This window comes from Hipposideros armiger, unplaced genomic scaffold (genome assembly GCF_001890085.2).
Source record: "Hipposideros armiger isolate ML-2016 unplaced genomic scaffold, ASM189008v1 scaffold_111, whole genome shotgun sequence".
NCBI classification, from domain to species: domain Eukaryota; kingdom Metazoa; phylum Chordata; class Mammalia; order Chiroptera; family Hipposideridae; genus Hipposideros; species Hipposideros armiger.
Genome location: NW_017731461.1, coordinates 281,872 through 299,533, shown reverse-complemented (window position 1 = coordinate 299,533; position 17,662 = coordinate 281,872). Strand labels below are relative to the sequence as shown.

General features: G+C 39.4%; 1 protein-coding gene across 1 annotated transcript in view; it reads left to right on the top strand.

The window, feature by feature from the left end:
- UBE4A (ubiquitination factor E4A) overlaps positions 1-17,662 on the top strand; it is a 54,688-nt gene that overhangs the window by 21,860 nt on the left and 15,166 nt on the right. Inside the window, exons 7-11 of the mRNA XM_019647396.1 lie at positions 1,388-1,723; positions 4,649-4,781; positions 5,824-6,011; positions 7,261-7,388; positions 13,096-13,270. Coding sequence (XP_019502941.1) covers positions 1,388-1,723; positions 4,649-4,781; positions 5,824-6,011; positions 7,261-7,388; positions 13,096-13,270 — 960 coding nt within the window. The remainder of the gene's footprint in view (positions 1-1,387; positions 1,724-4,648; positions 4,782-5,823; positions 6,012-7,260; positions 7,389-13,095; positions 13,271-17,662) is intronic.

Below are 17,662 nucleotides of genomic sequence, written 5' to 3'. Positions count from 1 at the left end.
ATACGGTCGCTGATCGTGACTACAAGTATAAATAAGAAGAGAAAGTAGCTACTTACTCATAGTCTATAGGAAGGGGTGTTGAGGATACCAATTTTTTTTTTTTTAAGATTTTATTGGGGATTTGGGGGAGGGAATAGCATTGGGGAATCGGGGAAGGGGAACAGACAAGTTGCTGTCCTTTTGTTCTTCAGTCTAGTTGTGGAAGACGTCGCCTCACTGGCCCATGTTGGTATTATGATCATTGCACTCTTCCCGGCCGAGGCAGATCGGTGGCCAGCCATTGGACGGCCGCTCACGGCAGCCGCCGGCCACTCACGGCAGCCTACGGCAGCCCACTGCAGCCCACGCTGTCACCAGCGACCCATGGCAGTCCAGCTCCAGGTCGAGCTGTTGTTCACCATCTTAGCTATAGAGAGCACAGCATCACTGGCCCATGTGGGATCCGAACCGACAGCCCTGCTGCTCAGAGCTCGCGCTCCCAAGCCAACTCTTAATCAGCGAGCCACTCCAGGATACCAATTTTTAATGCCTTCTGAGGATACTTAAATTGACACAGAGCGTTTTTCAAAACTTAGCAAATTTCTGAGAAGATGAAATTATATATCTTCATTAGACAGTTTTTCTATCCCTATCATTGACATTTTAAATGAGACAATAGATAATAGTTCAGCATGTTTAACCTGTTCAACTGCCTAGATTCAAACACAAAAGTGAATGTCATCTAGTTTCCCAATGTGGGCTGGCTAACCCCAGACATTATCTACAGGGCCAAAGATGATGATTTTGGACTGTACACTTAGACACAGCTCTCCATAACATTGAATTATGGGTCTTTCATTAGAGAACATTTAGCTGACCCTTTGTGAAAAATAATTTAATTTTCAACAACAGAGGACTGGGATCCATGGCTCTTAGGTTGCATCCCAGGTGGCTGTTTGTTTATATGTGGTCATTCCTAATCTAGAGTCCTTTTTCAGCAGCTTTGGTTCTCTTCTAACCATGTAAAAACTATCCATATAACCACATCGAAATATAATCATTGCATTTGTATGTTGTCGTACTATCCTGCTGAGCTTCTTGTACTTTGCCTAATAGTTATTTATTTATTTGACATCATAACAGCCCAGTTTACACCTTGCTCAACCAAGCTTTGGATGGTGCATTTCAGCTGAAGGCTGTTAACTATTTGTAATTAGCTTCAATTGTGTTGAATACTTGCTGACATTTTCCCAGTGCCATGCTCCCTGCCTGTGTCTTGTCAATAACATGTGAGTTCCTTCTGTGTTATCACAATTGCAGCTCTCTCTGTCCTAGAGTACTAGAATAGTTAAATGAAGATTTGTATTTCTGGAATGGTTATACTCGACTGTCCCTTTATGAGCCTCCTGACCCAGTCTCTTCTGCTTTCTTTGGGGCAGGTTGCATGATCAGATGGTAAAAATCAACCAAAATCTGCATCGGCTGCAGGTTGCCTGGCGGGATGCTCAGCAGAGTTCTAGCCCTGCTGCTGACAACCTCCGTGAACAGTTTGAACGACTAATGACAATCTATCTTTCTACCAAGACTGCCATGACAGAGCCACAGATGCTACAAAACTGCCTAAATTTGCAGGTGTCCATGGCTGTTCTATTGGTTCAACTGGCCATAGGCAATGAGGGCTCACCGCCAATAGAGCTAACTTTTCCTCTGCCAGATGGCTACAGTTCTTTGGCTTATGTACCAGGTAAGCAAGCTGTCCCTTAGGAACTTCCTATTTATAGCCATCCAAGTTTAACTGGGTCACTTTGGAAGTTTAATCCTCAAAATACCCTTCCTTAATTGTCATTCAGCTGTTTTTGGGAAAACTACTCAAACTTGTAGATAATATCCTCTGGTGAAAGCATAGGAGAACTGAGACCTTTTTCCTCAGCCTTCTGTCCCCACTGCTATGCGTATCGGAAAATTGTCTTCAAAGGACTAAGGGCAGTCTGGGCTTTCAGAGCTGTTAGCTTCTATCATTAATATTGTTTGTTATTCAACTTAGAAATTAACTCTCCCTGTGCTATTCTTTAGGGGNGCATTCAAAATTATACTCCATTTGGTTACATTTATCATTTTTGGTAGTATGCTTGGTTTGCTATTAAAAGAGGAGTGTAATTGTTAATGGCTTACATTTTTTGGCAGATGAACTCCCAGCTAGCCCGGATGACTCAGATAATAGTGTGTCAGAGAGCCTGGATGAATTCGATTACTCTGTGGCTGAGATTAGCCGCTCATTCCGTTCACAGCAGGAAATATGTGAGCAACTCAACATCAATCACATGATCCAAAGGATCTTCCTCATTACTCTGGACAATAGTGAGTTACAGACTTGCAGCCAGCCTGTTCATTACTGTGCTCTTCCTCTTGGGCTTGGGACTTGCTCTTAAAAATCTATTGTATCGAATGGTGAAACAAACCATACTGCCTGGAACACAGGGCTTATATTTCAGTGAAGCTTTTGATGTGACCTAAAATCAGTATTTAGACACAGATGCAACTTTCATTCCCATTTTGATTCTGACTGGGCTATATAGCTACTTGCCTTTACTACCCTACAGGGGAAATGGGAATGGTAACCAAATCCATTTTCTTCTCAGAGGTGACCTAAACATTTGGATGAAAGCCTTAGAGATGTCAGACAGTGTTTTCCCTCTGTGCCTTATCTGTAGTTAAATCCAAAGTTAGTGCTGATGTCTTGGGTTTACTCTTTAAATGTCATGATGTTGGATTTATAACAAGCCCGTCCTCTTTAACTGGGGGAAAGAAAAAAGTTTAAATCTTTAGATACTGCTTTGTTTGTCAAGATCATTCTGATACTACCTGAGTCAAACTTGGAGTTCAAGAGAAGTGCTGTCAAGATCAGTTGTCTGTTATAAAACAGAATCATAATCCTTAACCTACCAGATTGAAACCATTTCCCAGGTGACCCAAGCTTGAAAAGTGGGAATGGCATCCCCAGCCGCTGTGTGTATTTGGAAGAAATGGCAGTAGACTTGGAAGATCAAGACTGGCTTGATATGAACAATGTTGAGCAGGTACCGTTCTTATATTCCTTATGTGTGCCTTTAGCAAAAATTAGCCATGCAGCTGAACTCTGCTTACCTTTCTCCAACCATGACTTTCCTTACGTCCATCTCTTACATTGTTTGTGGTGTTCTTCTTTTGAAATCTTCCTGTCTAACTTGGCCACATGTCCAAATCCACCCATCCTTTAAGACCCAGTTAAAATGCCATCTTATTTACAAAGCCTGTGAGGTAGTTGTTATTCTATCCTCTGAGTTCCTAGAATAATCTATCTATGCATTTTTTTATGGGAATTGACACTTTCTGTCTCATGTAGTGGCTTTTCTTTGTACTTGTCTTATCACCCCATTAGACCCTTAAATTCTTGAGAGCAAGGCCTATCTCTTCTTTATATCTTTTCCAAAATCAAAACAGGCATTAGGTAAAATGCAAGTAGTGCCTAATTTAATGTTAATTAGGAATAAAAGTTTGTCAGGGAAGACACTTGACAACTTGTATTTTAACTTTGTACATTTAAATTATCTTTATGTAAGTCTGAATAAGGTCAGCAATCACACGGAGTAGTAGATTTCACATAAGTTTAATCGCTGATTCTCCACACCATTCAACAGAATTCTTTTAATGCTTACTGTGTGCTAGGGGTTATGCTAAACATGTGAGATTGGTTTAGGATAACTACATATACACAATTTTGTTTGTATATATAAATATTTTCTAAAGTAATAAGACACTGGGTCCTATTTTCCCCTTCACTCTATATCCTGTGATTCTCACAATAACCTGTGTCAGAATTACCTTTTACATCTTAATGTTCTAAGGTTAACTTTGCAGTGGTTTAGTATTTTTTTATTTGTTTTTCTTAATAGGCTGTCTTCGCTCGCTTATTACTTCAAGATCCAGGCAACCACTTGATTAACATGACTTCTTCTACAACGTTGAATCTCTCTGCTGATCGAGATGCAGGAGAGAGTCATATTTTTTGTTACCTTTATTCCTGCTTCCAAAGAGCCAAGGAAGAGGTAATAATAATAATTTCCACTGAGTACTATATTATCCTCGTGGGTATGACTTTAACATATATACCAGAGAGTTGGATCAGTGTCTTTTATATCAATTTATATACATCATAGTATATGTGAAACTATTGGGTTGTCGGAAAAGTCATGACGTATTTTTTCTGTTTTTTGTTGCAAAAATGCATCATGACTTTTCCGACAACCCAATAGATAGCAGAGGCACTATTGGTTTGTCTTCTAAAGTTGTTTTTTTTGAAATTTTATTGGGGAACAGTGTGTTCCTCCAGGACCCATTAGCTCCAAGTCAAGTAGTTGTCTTCAATCTAGTTGTGGAGGGTGCAGCTCCTTGACCCATGTGGGAATCGAACCAGCAACCCCGGTGCCATAAGCCTGTGNTTTTATTTAAACATTCACCATATCTTTTGGTCACGCCTTGTGTCTTCTACCCTGGAAGAGTGTAGGATGGGACACACAAGGTCATGAATACCAGGAGGCAAGGACCATCCTAGAGGCTAAGTACAGTGTAGAATCTGTATCTACAGAGAATCAGATGTTTGGCTAATCCCAATGAATATTTTCTTTTTCAGAATTTTTTGCAGATAACCTAGGTGATTGCCTCATTTTTCTCCGCCGGTTTGCCGATGACATCTTGGAGACATCAGCAGATTCCCTGGAACATGTCCTTCACTTTATCACCATTTTCACTGGAAGCATAGAAAGGTGAAGTGCTGAAAGTTTGACTCTGTCACTGTTTAGACCTGCAAAACATTTAGCAGACTTCTAATCCAAGAAATAAACAAGTCTGATTCATAAGGGGTTGCCTTCAGAAGTTGTGTTAACATTAATGAATCACCTGACCATCCTTATACATAGCCAAAAATCCCACTCTTGAGACGCATAATAAGCAAAGGACTTTGTCCACAGAGAATTTCAACTTGCACGTAAGGTTCCTGGTGGGAATTCCACTGTTAGTCCCTAGTTAAAATAGTTACCTTGATGCCAGAAACCTTGCCAGTGGCAGCCAAGTGCTAATGATCTTCTAATAATTATATGATGAAGTTTTCTCTTAAAATCTTGAGTTGAATGAACAGTAAATTTAGGTAAGCGCTTTCTGATCTCAAGTCTTCTTATTCATAGCTTCTAGTCCTCTTTCTTAAAGGAACATAATCACTGACCTGTAAAGTTGCTTCTCTGATTTTTGGGGTGCTTAGGCCAAAGGAAACAAACAGTGTGTACATATGTAAAGATTTGCTCCACCAAGAAGAAAATGATCCATGATCCCTGGAGCAATGTCAGTGAGAAAAAGGCAGAAGCCAATCCTTCACTGAACTGAGCAGATCCAATGAGAAATCATAAGTGAGCACGTGTTTATTAGGCACACCTGGTATGCATTGTAAGAAATGTAGAATAATTATATCCTGGCCTTTGCCTTCAGAAAGCTTGGAAAGGCAAGTTTATCCTAGATGAAACAGTCAGAGAATAGTAAGCAGTAAATAATGCATTATCATAGAGCAGTAAACAGAATGACTAACATTAAATAGAAATGTAAGTACTTACCCAGTACTTGGTAAGCTGGGACCTCAAAAGTTGAATGGTATCTCCTGCATTATCCCCCCCAAACTGACACACTTAAAACTGCAGAATCCTGTTTTTTCCTGCAATGGTGGCATAGGATGTTTTGGCTCCTCCTGTGGAGAGAATAATAAAAAATTTGGGAGTTAAGTTTTCTACCTGCTCAGCTTGCTTTCTGCCCTATTTGCAGGATGAAAAATCCCCACTTAAGGGCCAAACTAGCCGAAGTGTTGGAAGCAGTGATGCCCCACCTGGATCAGACCCCAAATCCCTTGGTATCCAGTGTATTCCACCGGAAACGTGTGTTCTGCAATTTTCCTTATGCACCCCAGCTTGCAGAAGCACTAATCAAGGTCTTTGTGGACATTGAGTTTACAGGTAAAGCAGTCTGGAACTGACAAGCTGATACTTGTGGAATTTTGTTGCTTGATCAGTATTTGAATATCAGAAAAATGTTGTCAGCCATCGTTTATTGAATTCCTACTATGTGCCAGCCTTGATGTTAAGTGCTTTTTTTTTTACATTGTTTCATTAATTTGTCACCATTTGAAAAGTTTTACCATATTATCCTTGTTTTACATATGAGAACATGGATCCTCAAAAAGTAAATTATTTGTCTGTGTCATACAACTAAATGGAGAATCAGGTCTGTCTCACCTAAAACACATACTGTTATCAACTTTATTATATTGCTTGATCAAATCATACTCAAATCAGGCTGTCCAATTAAAACCTGGGTCTTTTTCTCTGCCTCAAATTTGCAGAATAGTGGATAATGAGATAATGTGATGGTTGGGATAGTCTTTTATCTTATTCAGACTGTCTTAACAATCTAATCATTAGATTAAGAATAACAGCAGGCAACATTCCCTTCCTCTCTTGGCCTTTGAGATCTAACCCTGAGATGATATGTTTGAGTAAACAGTACTTCATCTCAACCAATATACAGGAAATGTTAAGCAATTACTTAAGACCCCTTTTAAAGGTGATGTCCTATCCAGTGATAAATACAGCTAACATTTAAAGAGACATTTATCATTTTATTGACTGCCTTTCCATATTTGAATTTTGGCTTCATCACTAACTCATCTCGGAGCTTTAGTTTCCTCATCTGTAAAGCGGGTTGAAGTAATAAGTAAGTGAGATAGCACATGTAAATCTTCATAATACATAAGAAGTTGCAAAATAAATCATTGTATTTATCTCATCATATGACCATTACAACCCTTTGGTAGTAGAGGATGTATAATTCCTTTCTTATTTCTGAGGAAGTGAAAATTGCAAAAGGTTAAGAGACTTGCATTGTGTGGAGCCAGATGGAAGACCTAGGTCTTCTGACTCCACCATATCCCATGCTCTTCCTTTATTATATGACCCAACCTATCGTGCTCTGGTGGTACCATTGGTATGTCAAAAGCAACATAAGCCTCAGATTTTTGCTTCCCAACCTGATTTTTCAGAGTAATCAAGAATGAGTTNCCGCTCACCGGATCCTGCCCCCTCAGCCCAACCCCACGGCCACTTCCGGCCACTTCCGCACCGCCCTAGCGAGGTGGCGCAGGCGCCGTGGGGGTGTTTGCGCGCCAGTTTCCCGCGTTGGGCGACACGCCCTGTTTCCGGCGCCCAGATGAGATTCCCCAAGACCTGGCGCCTAATCATGATGTAAGCTCCGGTTACCCGGCTGAGTCGGAAGTGGGAACTCTTCGGCCGCTGATAATCTGTCGTGTGTCGTCGCTGCTGGCCCTTCAGGCTCTGGTAAGAGAGGAAATAGCTTGAGGGGCGGGGATCCTTGAGTCTGCAGTGGGGTTTTCTTCTCTTAGTCGAATGCCAGTCCTGAGCCTCGGCACTCTTACCTCCTCCAAATCCCTTGTCCTGTGCTCTCCTTCATGAACTTCGACCCTGATTTGGGAAGCCCGTGCATGCTGCAGCTTCTGGCATCACTTCCTCTCTTTGCCATTCCCCTCCTGGAAAAGGCCTGAAGACTGGCCTTGCATGATCTTTGACTTCCTTTTTGTAGAATGAGCGGAGTTAGTGGGTCTACCTCCTTGCCCCGAAGACCTTATGGAACCTGGAGGGATAAAATATAGAGTAGACAACAGATAGCCAGATACCAGAGAAGATAAAAAAAATTAAGCATGAGTCGTAGTAACCAAACCATTTGAAAACATACGGCAATGTGTTGACATTTCTTAAGGAAAGTGATCAGTTCACCACCCAAAACTCTCCTGGCACTCTGCTTCACGTTCCCTCAGCAGTTGGATTTAGAAGACCCTTCTAAAATTGAGTAACCACAGCTCAGGAGCTTGTATTTGATGGGTCTCCTCTTTGGGATCAGTTTTTCTCTCCCAGAGCAAGGATGTGTTTAGTCTCACTTGTCAGAGACTGTTTTGGTCTCACATGGGAGCCCGCCTGAGATAAAATGGGACCCAGTGCTGTCTGCTTTTTGACTTGATGATATCCTTCTAGCTTGCTGATGTATTGGAAGGATCTGTTCCCACATTAGAGGGGCCTGAAAGGATTATTGGGTGAAACATACAAAATTTAATTCCTTTTTTTTGTTTGTTTGATGTATGTATCACTCACCAGGACGGAGACCTTACAGAGTATGATTTAATAGAGCTTAATTTTGACAATCCCAGTTATACAAAGTACTCCAGATATTTCTGTTTAAAAGCGATACCAAGTCTGATGTTAAAACATTTGTGTGCTCGCCTCTTTAAGAGCTGATGGTGGCCCTTAAGGGATTAGCAGTACTGTTTATAAACAAAGGATTGAATCAGGGGAGGGTGAGAGGATTTTGTAGGACTGGAAGTGGATAGCTATTACAGATGTAGACCCTTGTAGAAAGTACATCAGAGTGAAATGTATTTTTAAGGACTTAAAATTGAATTAAATCCAAAAGCTTTAAGGATTGGTGTTTGTACCATCCCAAAGGCTAACAACGGGATAGTACTGTATCTCTGTATGGCAGTTGAAAATAGCAGACTATAAATTCCCAGTGACATTGAATATTAAAACAAAATATCAAGGTTCCATTTTTATCAGACCTTTCTTTTGGAGTGGGTGATATCTAGGTACCCTTTTTACATTTGTGAGACCATTAGACAAATCTAAACTGATATCTCCACAAAGGTTCTCATCAAGTGATTAGTCCTCCCTTTTCCTGTAAAATTTTTCTCTTATGTGGTTACATGTTGTTAGCCCTTTTTCTATGGAAATCTTAATAGCTGTGCACAGATTTGAAGTACATATGCAAAAGATAAGGTTAGTGAGATAGGCAAAAACCTCCTTGCTTTTCAAAAAGACAGAAAAACAGAGATGACAACAGATTTATGTCCATTCTCTATTCTACAAATACAGAGATACCATAGAGCCACCTGTCTGATACAGTAGCTTGCCCTTCCACTGCAATCAAAGACAAATAGTAAAGCCTTTACTGTAAAGTAGGCTCTTGGTGCTGCAATTGATTATGAGGTCAGGAGTAATTACATGTAAGATTGAATTATTCAATATTTATTTGGGATATTGTGATTATGATATATAATGCCAGACACAGAAGAAAAAATAATCAGATATGAACCTGTACTCCAATTACTTACACTTCCTAAGGCAGAAGATCTGCATTAGGAATACGATGTAGAAAGTTATAAATCTTATTAAAAATATAGACAATGTAATGGAACACTAGCTTCTTTATATAATGTGACAGTATAGTATTGAAAAAAAGGAAGAGATAATGCCGTTTATCATGCTAAATCCTCTGTATCTCTCTTGATAGTCTTAAGAGCCTGTCATATGTTCTGTATTCCTTTCAACTTACAGTCGACCCTTGAACAAATGGGTTTGAACTGTGCCAGTCCACTTACATGCGGATTTTTTCCAATAAGTATATACAGTACAGTAAATGTGTTTTCCGTATGATTTTCTTAATAACATTTTCTTTTCTCTAGCTTACTTTATTGATGGACTATGGTATATAATACATATAACATACAAAATATATGTTAATCAACTGTATGTTATTGGTAAAGCTTTTGGTCAATGGTAAGCTATTAGTTAAGTTTTGGGGAATCAAAAGTTATAAGTGGATTTTCTACTGCATGGGGAGTTGGCTCCCCAACTCCTATGTTCTTCAAGGTTCAACTGTCCTTCCTTTCTGCATAGACGATGCAAATGATGCATCTCCTTTGTACTAACCTGAAGTCTTTGCAGCTGTATTTTTTAAAAACCCATTCAAACCTGCTTGCACAATATAGGGAAATCTATTGGCTTTTACAACTGGAAAAAAAACCTTTCCGTCTCTCATTTCTGTTTTCCTGTATTGGCTCAATTTTAGGCTAAGCCTTTCTAGATGGTGGAAAGATGGCAACTCCACATTTATATCTTAACCAGCTTAGCAATCTGAGCAGAAAAAAAGAGTTCCCTTTTCTGTAGATTCAGCCAAAGGCCTGAAGCTGGTGTTTATTGAATCTGATAGGCCTTGCTAGGATCTTGTGCCCACACCTGAATCAGTCATTCTGGCCAGAGAATGCTGTATTCTTTTTAGCCAGGCCAGATTCATATGCCCATTCCTGGAGCTAGTAGGTGAGGTTATCCCCTTCTAAACATGTGGACTGGGAATGGGATGGATCCCCAAAGGAAAAATGTGGTTGTCATGTTGAAAAAAGAGAATGATGTTTGGAGACAGAAAACAACAAGAGCTCACAACACTTTTTACCTTCCTCTGGAGTTCACAGTACTTTAGGATAGAGGTAGGGTGGTGGTCGGGTAACAATGAGACAGTTCTTGTACTGTATATGAATTAGAGGTAATAATTAGGTTTATGCAGTGGTTAAATGGGGGGAAAATCCTCTCCAGGATTATTAATTTCAATACTACATATGCTTTTTTTGCATTATTAAGCTCAACTAAACTATACATTGCAAAAAATAAAATACATAAAGCAACATCTAATAGTTCAATTCATTGAAGCAATAAAGCCCAGCACCATGCTGAGAAATTAGACTGCCTGCCTAAGTCATTACAGCTAATTAGCCATTAGCTTTTATGCAGAAAACACAACAGAGGAACATGAAGCAACTGGTGGAGATGCCTCCAAATTGTCAAGAAGTGTTATAGTCTTTCTTCCTCCAAAAAATAAGGGTAACTTCCGACTTGCATTAGCTTTTGTTAATATGATTCAGTAAGGAGTCTTACTTTAATAAATTAAAGGTCGACCAAATGTTCTTTTTTCTCCTTATACCCCTGCCCCGACTCCTTCTAAGGCCTCTGTTCTTATAGCTGTTCAACATCTTATACCCATACCCACTGTCTCTTCACACACTTTTGAGGGTTATATTTCTATACTGTGGCCTTAACCTTTCAGGAAGGGGAGAAAGCCTTTTCAGGGAGCTCTGTTCATATCCCATTGTGCCACCAAGTCCCCCTGGCGCTTGAATGAGGGAATATAATCAGAAGAATGCAAATGTAGGCTGTCAGCTCCACTGAATACCTTTGAGGTATATATCTATTTCACATTACACATTAGGAATTTGTGTTTCTTCAGTATTGTAAAAACTCAGATAAACAGCAAAAGCCAAATATAGAATTAAGCAAAGATCATTTCGTTTTTAGTGGAGGAAATATCGGTAGTTGTAAACGTAGGAGTAAAGATAGATTGCTCAATATATATTTAAAATCCACAACATGCTGCTGTCTCGTTCCTATCCTGATTTGCCATTTCATGTCTTAAAGGCTTATTACATTTAGTTTACATGCAGCTGAGGAATTCCCAGCTCCAATAAATAGTCATAGAAGCCTGAGCAGGTGCCACCTTATGCTCATGGTGAATGAGAACTAGCCGGCCAGCCTAGAGATCTCTGGGAAATCCATAGTTCTTGTGGTATTATTTTTAAGTGCCACATTGTTGTTACAATGTAGTAGGTGAGTTCCCTCTTTGACTTCAGTAATTCTTTCTACTTAACCTATTTTTTAACGGTATAGCAAATAAAAACATGTCAATAGATAAATGCATTCCAGCTTTTTGTAAGCTTTTCATAAGATTTTTGGTTTTAGCCACCCCCCAAGCCAGGCCCACTTGTCCAGTTAGTAGGTTTGTAACCACTTTGCTAAAACATCTTGAATCTTGGAACAGGAATTGGAAAGTCTTACCCTAAGCTTTTAAAGTATGTTGTATTTGTGAAATAGGAAAAGAAACACCTACGGGGTATATTACAACTGTTGTGTTATCTGACCTTCTGTATCTAATACCTGTCCTTTCTATAGCCCCTCCTGCAAGGTCTGGATGGAGGACATTTTAAAGTGAAATGACAGACCAGGAGAATAACAACAACATCTCAAGTAACCCCTTTGCTGCTCTTTTTGGCTCCCTGGCTGATGCCAAGCAGTTTGCAGCAATCCAAAAAGAGCAGCTGAAGCAGCAATCTGGTAAGTGGAGGAGCCAGTGGCAGCAGATGAGATGACCTAGAATGGGGTCTTCCCAAATCAACTACTCTTTGAGTCTTTAATTACAATTGGAATTTAAGTTTGGGGCAGAAGATGTTTTTTGTTTGCTTAGGACATAAGTTAGGGTGGTTTTTTTGTTCATTTTTGTTTGTTTTGTTTTGGGGTCCTTTCCTCCCTGTCCTCCCCCAAGCATAAACAGAGACCAGATAATAGGTGTTTCTGTAATAACAGATGCCAGTTGTCACCCCAGACTGTCAAGCTGTTTTATTTTAAAAATCATCTAGTAAAAGATATTTAAATAAATCTTTTTTTTTAACATAGGAAACTGAGGTTGTAGGTAGAGTACGGAAAACAAGCCACATGCAGCTATAGAAACAGATGTGTACAAGGAAGAATTGTAAGAGCTTTTTGGCCTGTAGACAAATGAGATTTGTTCTTAAGCTCAGTGCTTCAGAGCAAAATGCTTCTTCCACTCCATGGAGTGGGCACTATCATAGCTTACTGCTAATAGAACAGAGTTCTAAGAAAATCTGATCCTTAGCCTTAATGTGAAAGAAAATTAGAGTAATATCTCACTGATCAGGAAAATGGTTTTCCTCTTCTGGGACCAAAGTTAAGATCAAGCCTAGCTTCCACCTATAAGGAGACATNTTTTTTTTCATCTTTCAGGAAGGATTCACCCTTTTTTCACTGTAGCCTGTTTGGTTTTGCCTGGGTTTCATATATTACATTATTTATCCTCCTTTCTATTTCATAGACTATAATATTTCTAGGGGAATTACCAATAAATCTACCCAGGCTGAAACAGATATATATGGAACCACAATTTTTTTTAAATTTTTTTCCCACAATTCTTTTTAATCTTCAGCCCTGTGATGAGAAATAAAGGCTCATGTCTCTTTTATAGTCCCTGGTTTTCCCAGCTTGGTGGACTAGATTTTAAATAGAACCTCTTAAATATCATCTTCCCTTCAACTGCACTTTCTTCTCTGATACACTCCACCTCTGGTTTCTATAGTATTTGAGCAAGATAAAGATTCAACAGATTGAGAAGGACCGAGGTGAATGGGATAGTCTGACTCCAGAAGCCCGCCGAGAGAAGGAAGCTGGCTTACAGATGTTTGGACAACTGGCACGTTTCCATAACATCATGTCCAATGAAACAATCGGTACCCTTGCCTTTCTCACATCAGGTAAGGACACAAAGTACTGCTTTTCCCAAAAATGCAGTGGTCAAGATATGCTTCATTTGAGGGATCAGCCCAGGTGAAACTAGGAATTCAGTCTCTGGTGACAGTATTCTCCACAGTCTGAGAGGGAAATGAATCACTAGAGAAGCTTCAACAAGAATGATGATGTCCATTGTTGATATGGAAATGAGAAAATGGCTACCTCACACAGCTGCCAGAAAGCATAAGTTGGTAGAATTTCTCTTAAGGACAAGTGAGCCATAAATATATCAGGGTGGGGGGATTATTAAACAGAGAAATATTCTTAAACTCTGGTTAAATGCAATAGATCAAACAAAGATATTTATTCCCACTCCCTCTAGAACTGCACTGTCCAATTCAGTAACCACTTGCCACATGTGGCTATCAAGCATTGAAAATGTGGCTAGTCTGAAATGAAATGTGCTATAAGTAAATATATACTACAAGACTTAGTATTTTAAAAAGAAATATTTCATTAAATAATTTTTATATTGAATACACATGAAATGACAACCAAGGATCACCAGACATTTAAGGAAATCCTCTAACATGAAACACAGATAATAAATGAAAACTTTTATTAAATCTTTATAATCTCAGAGGGATAAGAGAAGTTATACTATGTCAATTGAAGCATTAGAAGATAAATTCAGGGAGCTGTTCTATGAAAGTAGAACAGAAGGAGATAGAAATTAGAAGAGAAAGGATAAGAAAATAATGGATCAATCTGGAAGTTTCAGAGAATTGGAAGGGAAGAAATTATCAAAGAAATAATACCAAAACATTCCCAAAGACTAAAAGCCTCTAAATTAAAAGGAGCCACCAAATGTTCACTACAGGGAATTTTTAAGACCCCGCACTAAGGTTTATCATTGTGACATTACAGAAAATCAGGGTAAAGTGACGATCCTAAAAGGTCCCAGAGAAAAATCAGGTTATGTACAATGGTTTAAGAATGTCTTTGAATTTCACCATAGTGACATTTGAAGCTGGAACACATTCCTTATGGGAAATATTTTTCAGCCTACATAGAATCCTATAGCCAACCAAATCAATTTTGTTTGAGGATAAAATGTAACATTTTTAGTCGCAAGGTATCAAATTTACTTACATACCCTTTCTTGAGAAGCTACAAAAAGATACACTCCATCAAGGCCTGTGGCTCATTTTTTTAGAACAGGAGCTCTGCAAGCTCTAAGCAATAGGGTCACCAGTTCAATTCCCACATGGGCCAGTGAGTTGTGCCCAAGCTGAGCTGCCAATGTGTGGCCGGATGGCTCAGTTGGTTAGAACACGCACTCTTAACAAGTTTGCCGGTTTGATTCTTGCATGGGATGGTGGAATACACCCCTCTCCCCCTGCAACTAGATTGAAAGCAGTGACTGGACTTGGAGCTGAGCTGCACCCTCCACAACTAAGATCAAAGGACAACAACTTGACTTGGAGCTGATGGGTCCTGAAAAAACACGGTGTTCCCCTTCCCCAATTCCCCAACACTGTTCCTTTCCCCAATTCCCCAATAAAATCTATAAAAAAAAAAAGATACACTCCATCAAAATGAGGGAGTAAACCCAGAAGGAGGAAGGTGGAATCCCATAAGAGATGCAAAAGAAGTTCCCAGGATGATAGGTTCTCTTAAGCAAACAAACAAAAGAAATACTTGTGTCAAAATGTATACAGTTGACCTTCAAACAACATGGGGGCTAGGGGCACCAACCCCCCCCCACCCACGCAGTCAAAAACCCACATATAACTTTTGACTCCCCGAAACTTAACTACTAAATGGCCTACTACTGACTGCAAGTCTTACCGATAACATGCAGTCAATGAACACATATTTGTATGTTATAGATATTACATAACTGTATTACAATAAGTAAGCTAGAGAAAAGAAAATGTTATTAAGAAAACCATAAGAAAGAGAAAATACATGTACAGTATTTATTGAAAAAACCTGCATATAAGTGGACCCACGCAGTTCAAACCTGTGTTGTTCAAGAGTTAACTGTATCAGCAAAATGTTGACAGTGTTTATTTCTGGGTGGTAGTTTTGTATTTTGTTTGCTTTTGCTTGTCTATATTTTCTAATATTACTGCAATGAAAATGTATTACTTATGTAATTTTTTGTTTTTTTAGATTTTTTTTTTTTATTGGGGAATTGGGGAGCGGAACAGTGTTGGGGAATTGGGGAAGGAGAACATTGTGTTTTTCCAGGACCCATCAGCTCCAAGTCAAGTTTGTTGTCCTTCAATCTTAGATGTGGAGGGCGCAAGCTCAGCTCTAAGTCCAGTCACCGCTTTCAATCTAGTTGGGGTGGGGGGCGTATAGTCCACCGTCCCATGTGGGAGTCAAACCGGCAACCTTGTTGCACACTGAGCAATCTGGCAGCCCATGGGCAGCTCGCTGCTACTTAGCTCAAGGTGCTGTGTTCAATCTTAGTTGCTTGGGCAGAGGGGTGGAGAACGCAGCCCAGCATCCCACGCTCTCACCAGCTCAGTGGCAGCTCAGCTCGGGCACAGTTCACTAGCCCATGTGGGATTCGAACTGGCCACCCTGTTGCAGAGCTTGTGCTCTTAACCAACTGAGCCACTTGGCAGGCGCCCTTATATAATTTTTAAAAATAGTCCCCAGAGGGCCGGCCGAGTGGCGCGATGGTTAAGAACTGGTTTGGGACACCAGAGGGCCCCGGTTCGGATCCCACATATGAGGGCCAGTGACACTGCCCTCTACAGCTAAGATGCTGAACGACAGCTCAACCTGGNAAGAGCTACTGTAAATTTTTAAAGGATAGACTTTTAAAAATAAAACTGGTAGCTTTTAGATGTTGTGTTTTAGTGAAACCTCTCTGAATTTGGCAACCTTGGGTATTCACGCATTCTTTAAAAAATGAATAAAGTACTGTCTCTGTCCTTTTTGAATTCAAAGACTCCAGAAAAGGGCAGATACAGTAACAGATAATCATAATATGGTGTAGGGCTAAGCTATGGGAGCACAGAGAAAGGAATGAATAATACTACAGAAGTTGGAGGTCTTCATAGCTGAGTTTTGAAAGATGAATTGGGTTTATCAGGCAAAGGAGCAAAAGAAGCCCTTTGTACAGAGGGATTAAGTGTAAAGCTGCAAAGCTATGGAAAGTCTTGACTGAGGAACAGTGAGAAGCTCAATGTGGCTAAAGCAAGGGCTAGGTGTGGGGAGGAGTATAGAAATGGCAGGAAATGAGTCTACAGAGGAAGAAGATTGGGGCCAGATTAGAGAAAACTTAAAACAATACAGAGAAGTGAAAAGAAAATAAATAATTCATAATTCTACCACTGAGAATGAATCATGCTTAATTTTGGTGTACGTATTTCCTCACAGTATTATAACTCCTCTAATTATAAAAGTAATACATGTTCAAAAGCAAATAATCTTAAATATAGAAGCACAAAATAGATACACTGGAGACCAAGATAGTTTTCTATGGCAAGCCATTTACTGTTCCTTTTAACTTCTTTGAGGTTTGGACAAAGAAACCTGTTTGATCCCAGCTGTGCAGGAGCCGCAGTTTCCCCAGAACTACAACCTCGTAACAGAGAACCTAGTCCTGACAGAGTACACCTTGTACTTGGGATTCCACAGGTAACTCTTTTGATGTCATTAGGAAAGAACTATTTAGTTGGGCTGATAACTAGAAAGTTGAAGGTGAGTCTTATAATCTCTCTTTCTGCTGAAGGGTCACATTAGGACCTAGTAGGAAAAGGGCATTATATGCATTTACTTGTGTTTATATGAATTAGCTTTGTCCATAAAACTTGAATTTATTCTTAATTTTTGACCTGTTAAACTTTTTAAAATTAAAGATACACTATTATGTTTCTCTAAAGACTTGCATATTTTTAAATCACTATTTTCCTGTTGTCATAGGTGAAAGCAGAATTGTTTTCATTTAACATTTCACTTTCTGCTCTTGAATTTAGATTACTTATTACTCCTGATGAAAAAAGACCAAGCTCTACTCTATGGTGTAAAGACGAAATTGGCAACATTAAAGAAATGTTTATATGGGATTCTGATAAGATCAGTAGGACCACAAAAGATCTGTGTTTCAAAGATAAAGAAGATTCTAGAAGTGTCAAGATTTGAGAACTAGAGTGCATGACTTCCAAAAATGGTTCTGGTTTGAGCTAGCTATATGTCATTCTATGATTTTTTTTCCCTTTTGGTTTACCGTATTTCCCCATGTATAAGACGCACGTTAATTTTGGGGCCCAAAATTTGAAAAAAAATGTATTACATGAAGTTATTGAACTCAAGTTTTATTCATCATAAAATTCATACAACTCCTCATCACTGTCAAAAAATCTACAACCACTGTATAAGACACCCAGTTTTTA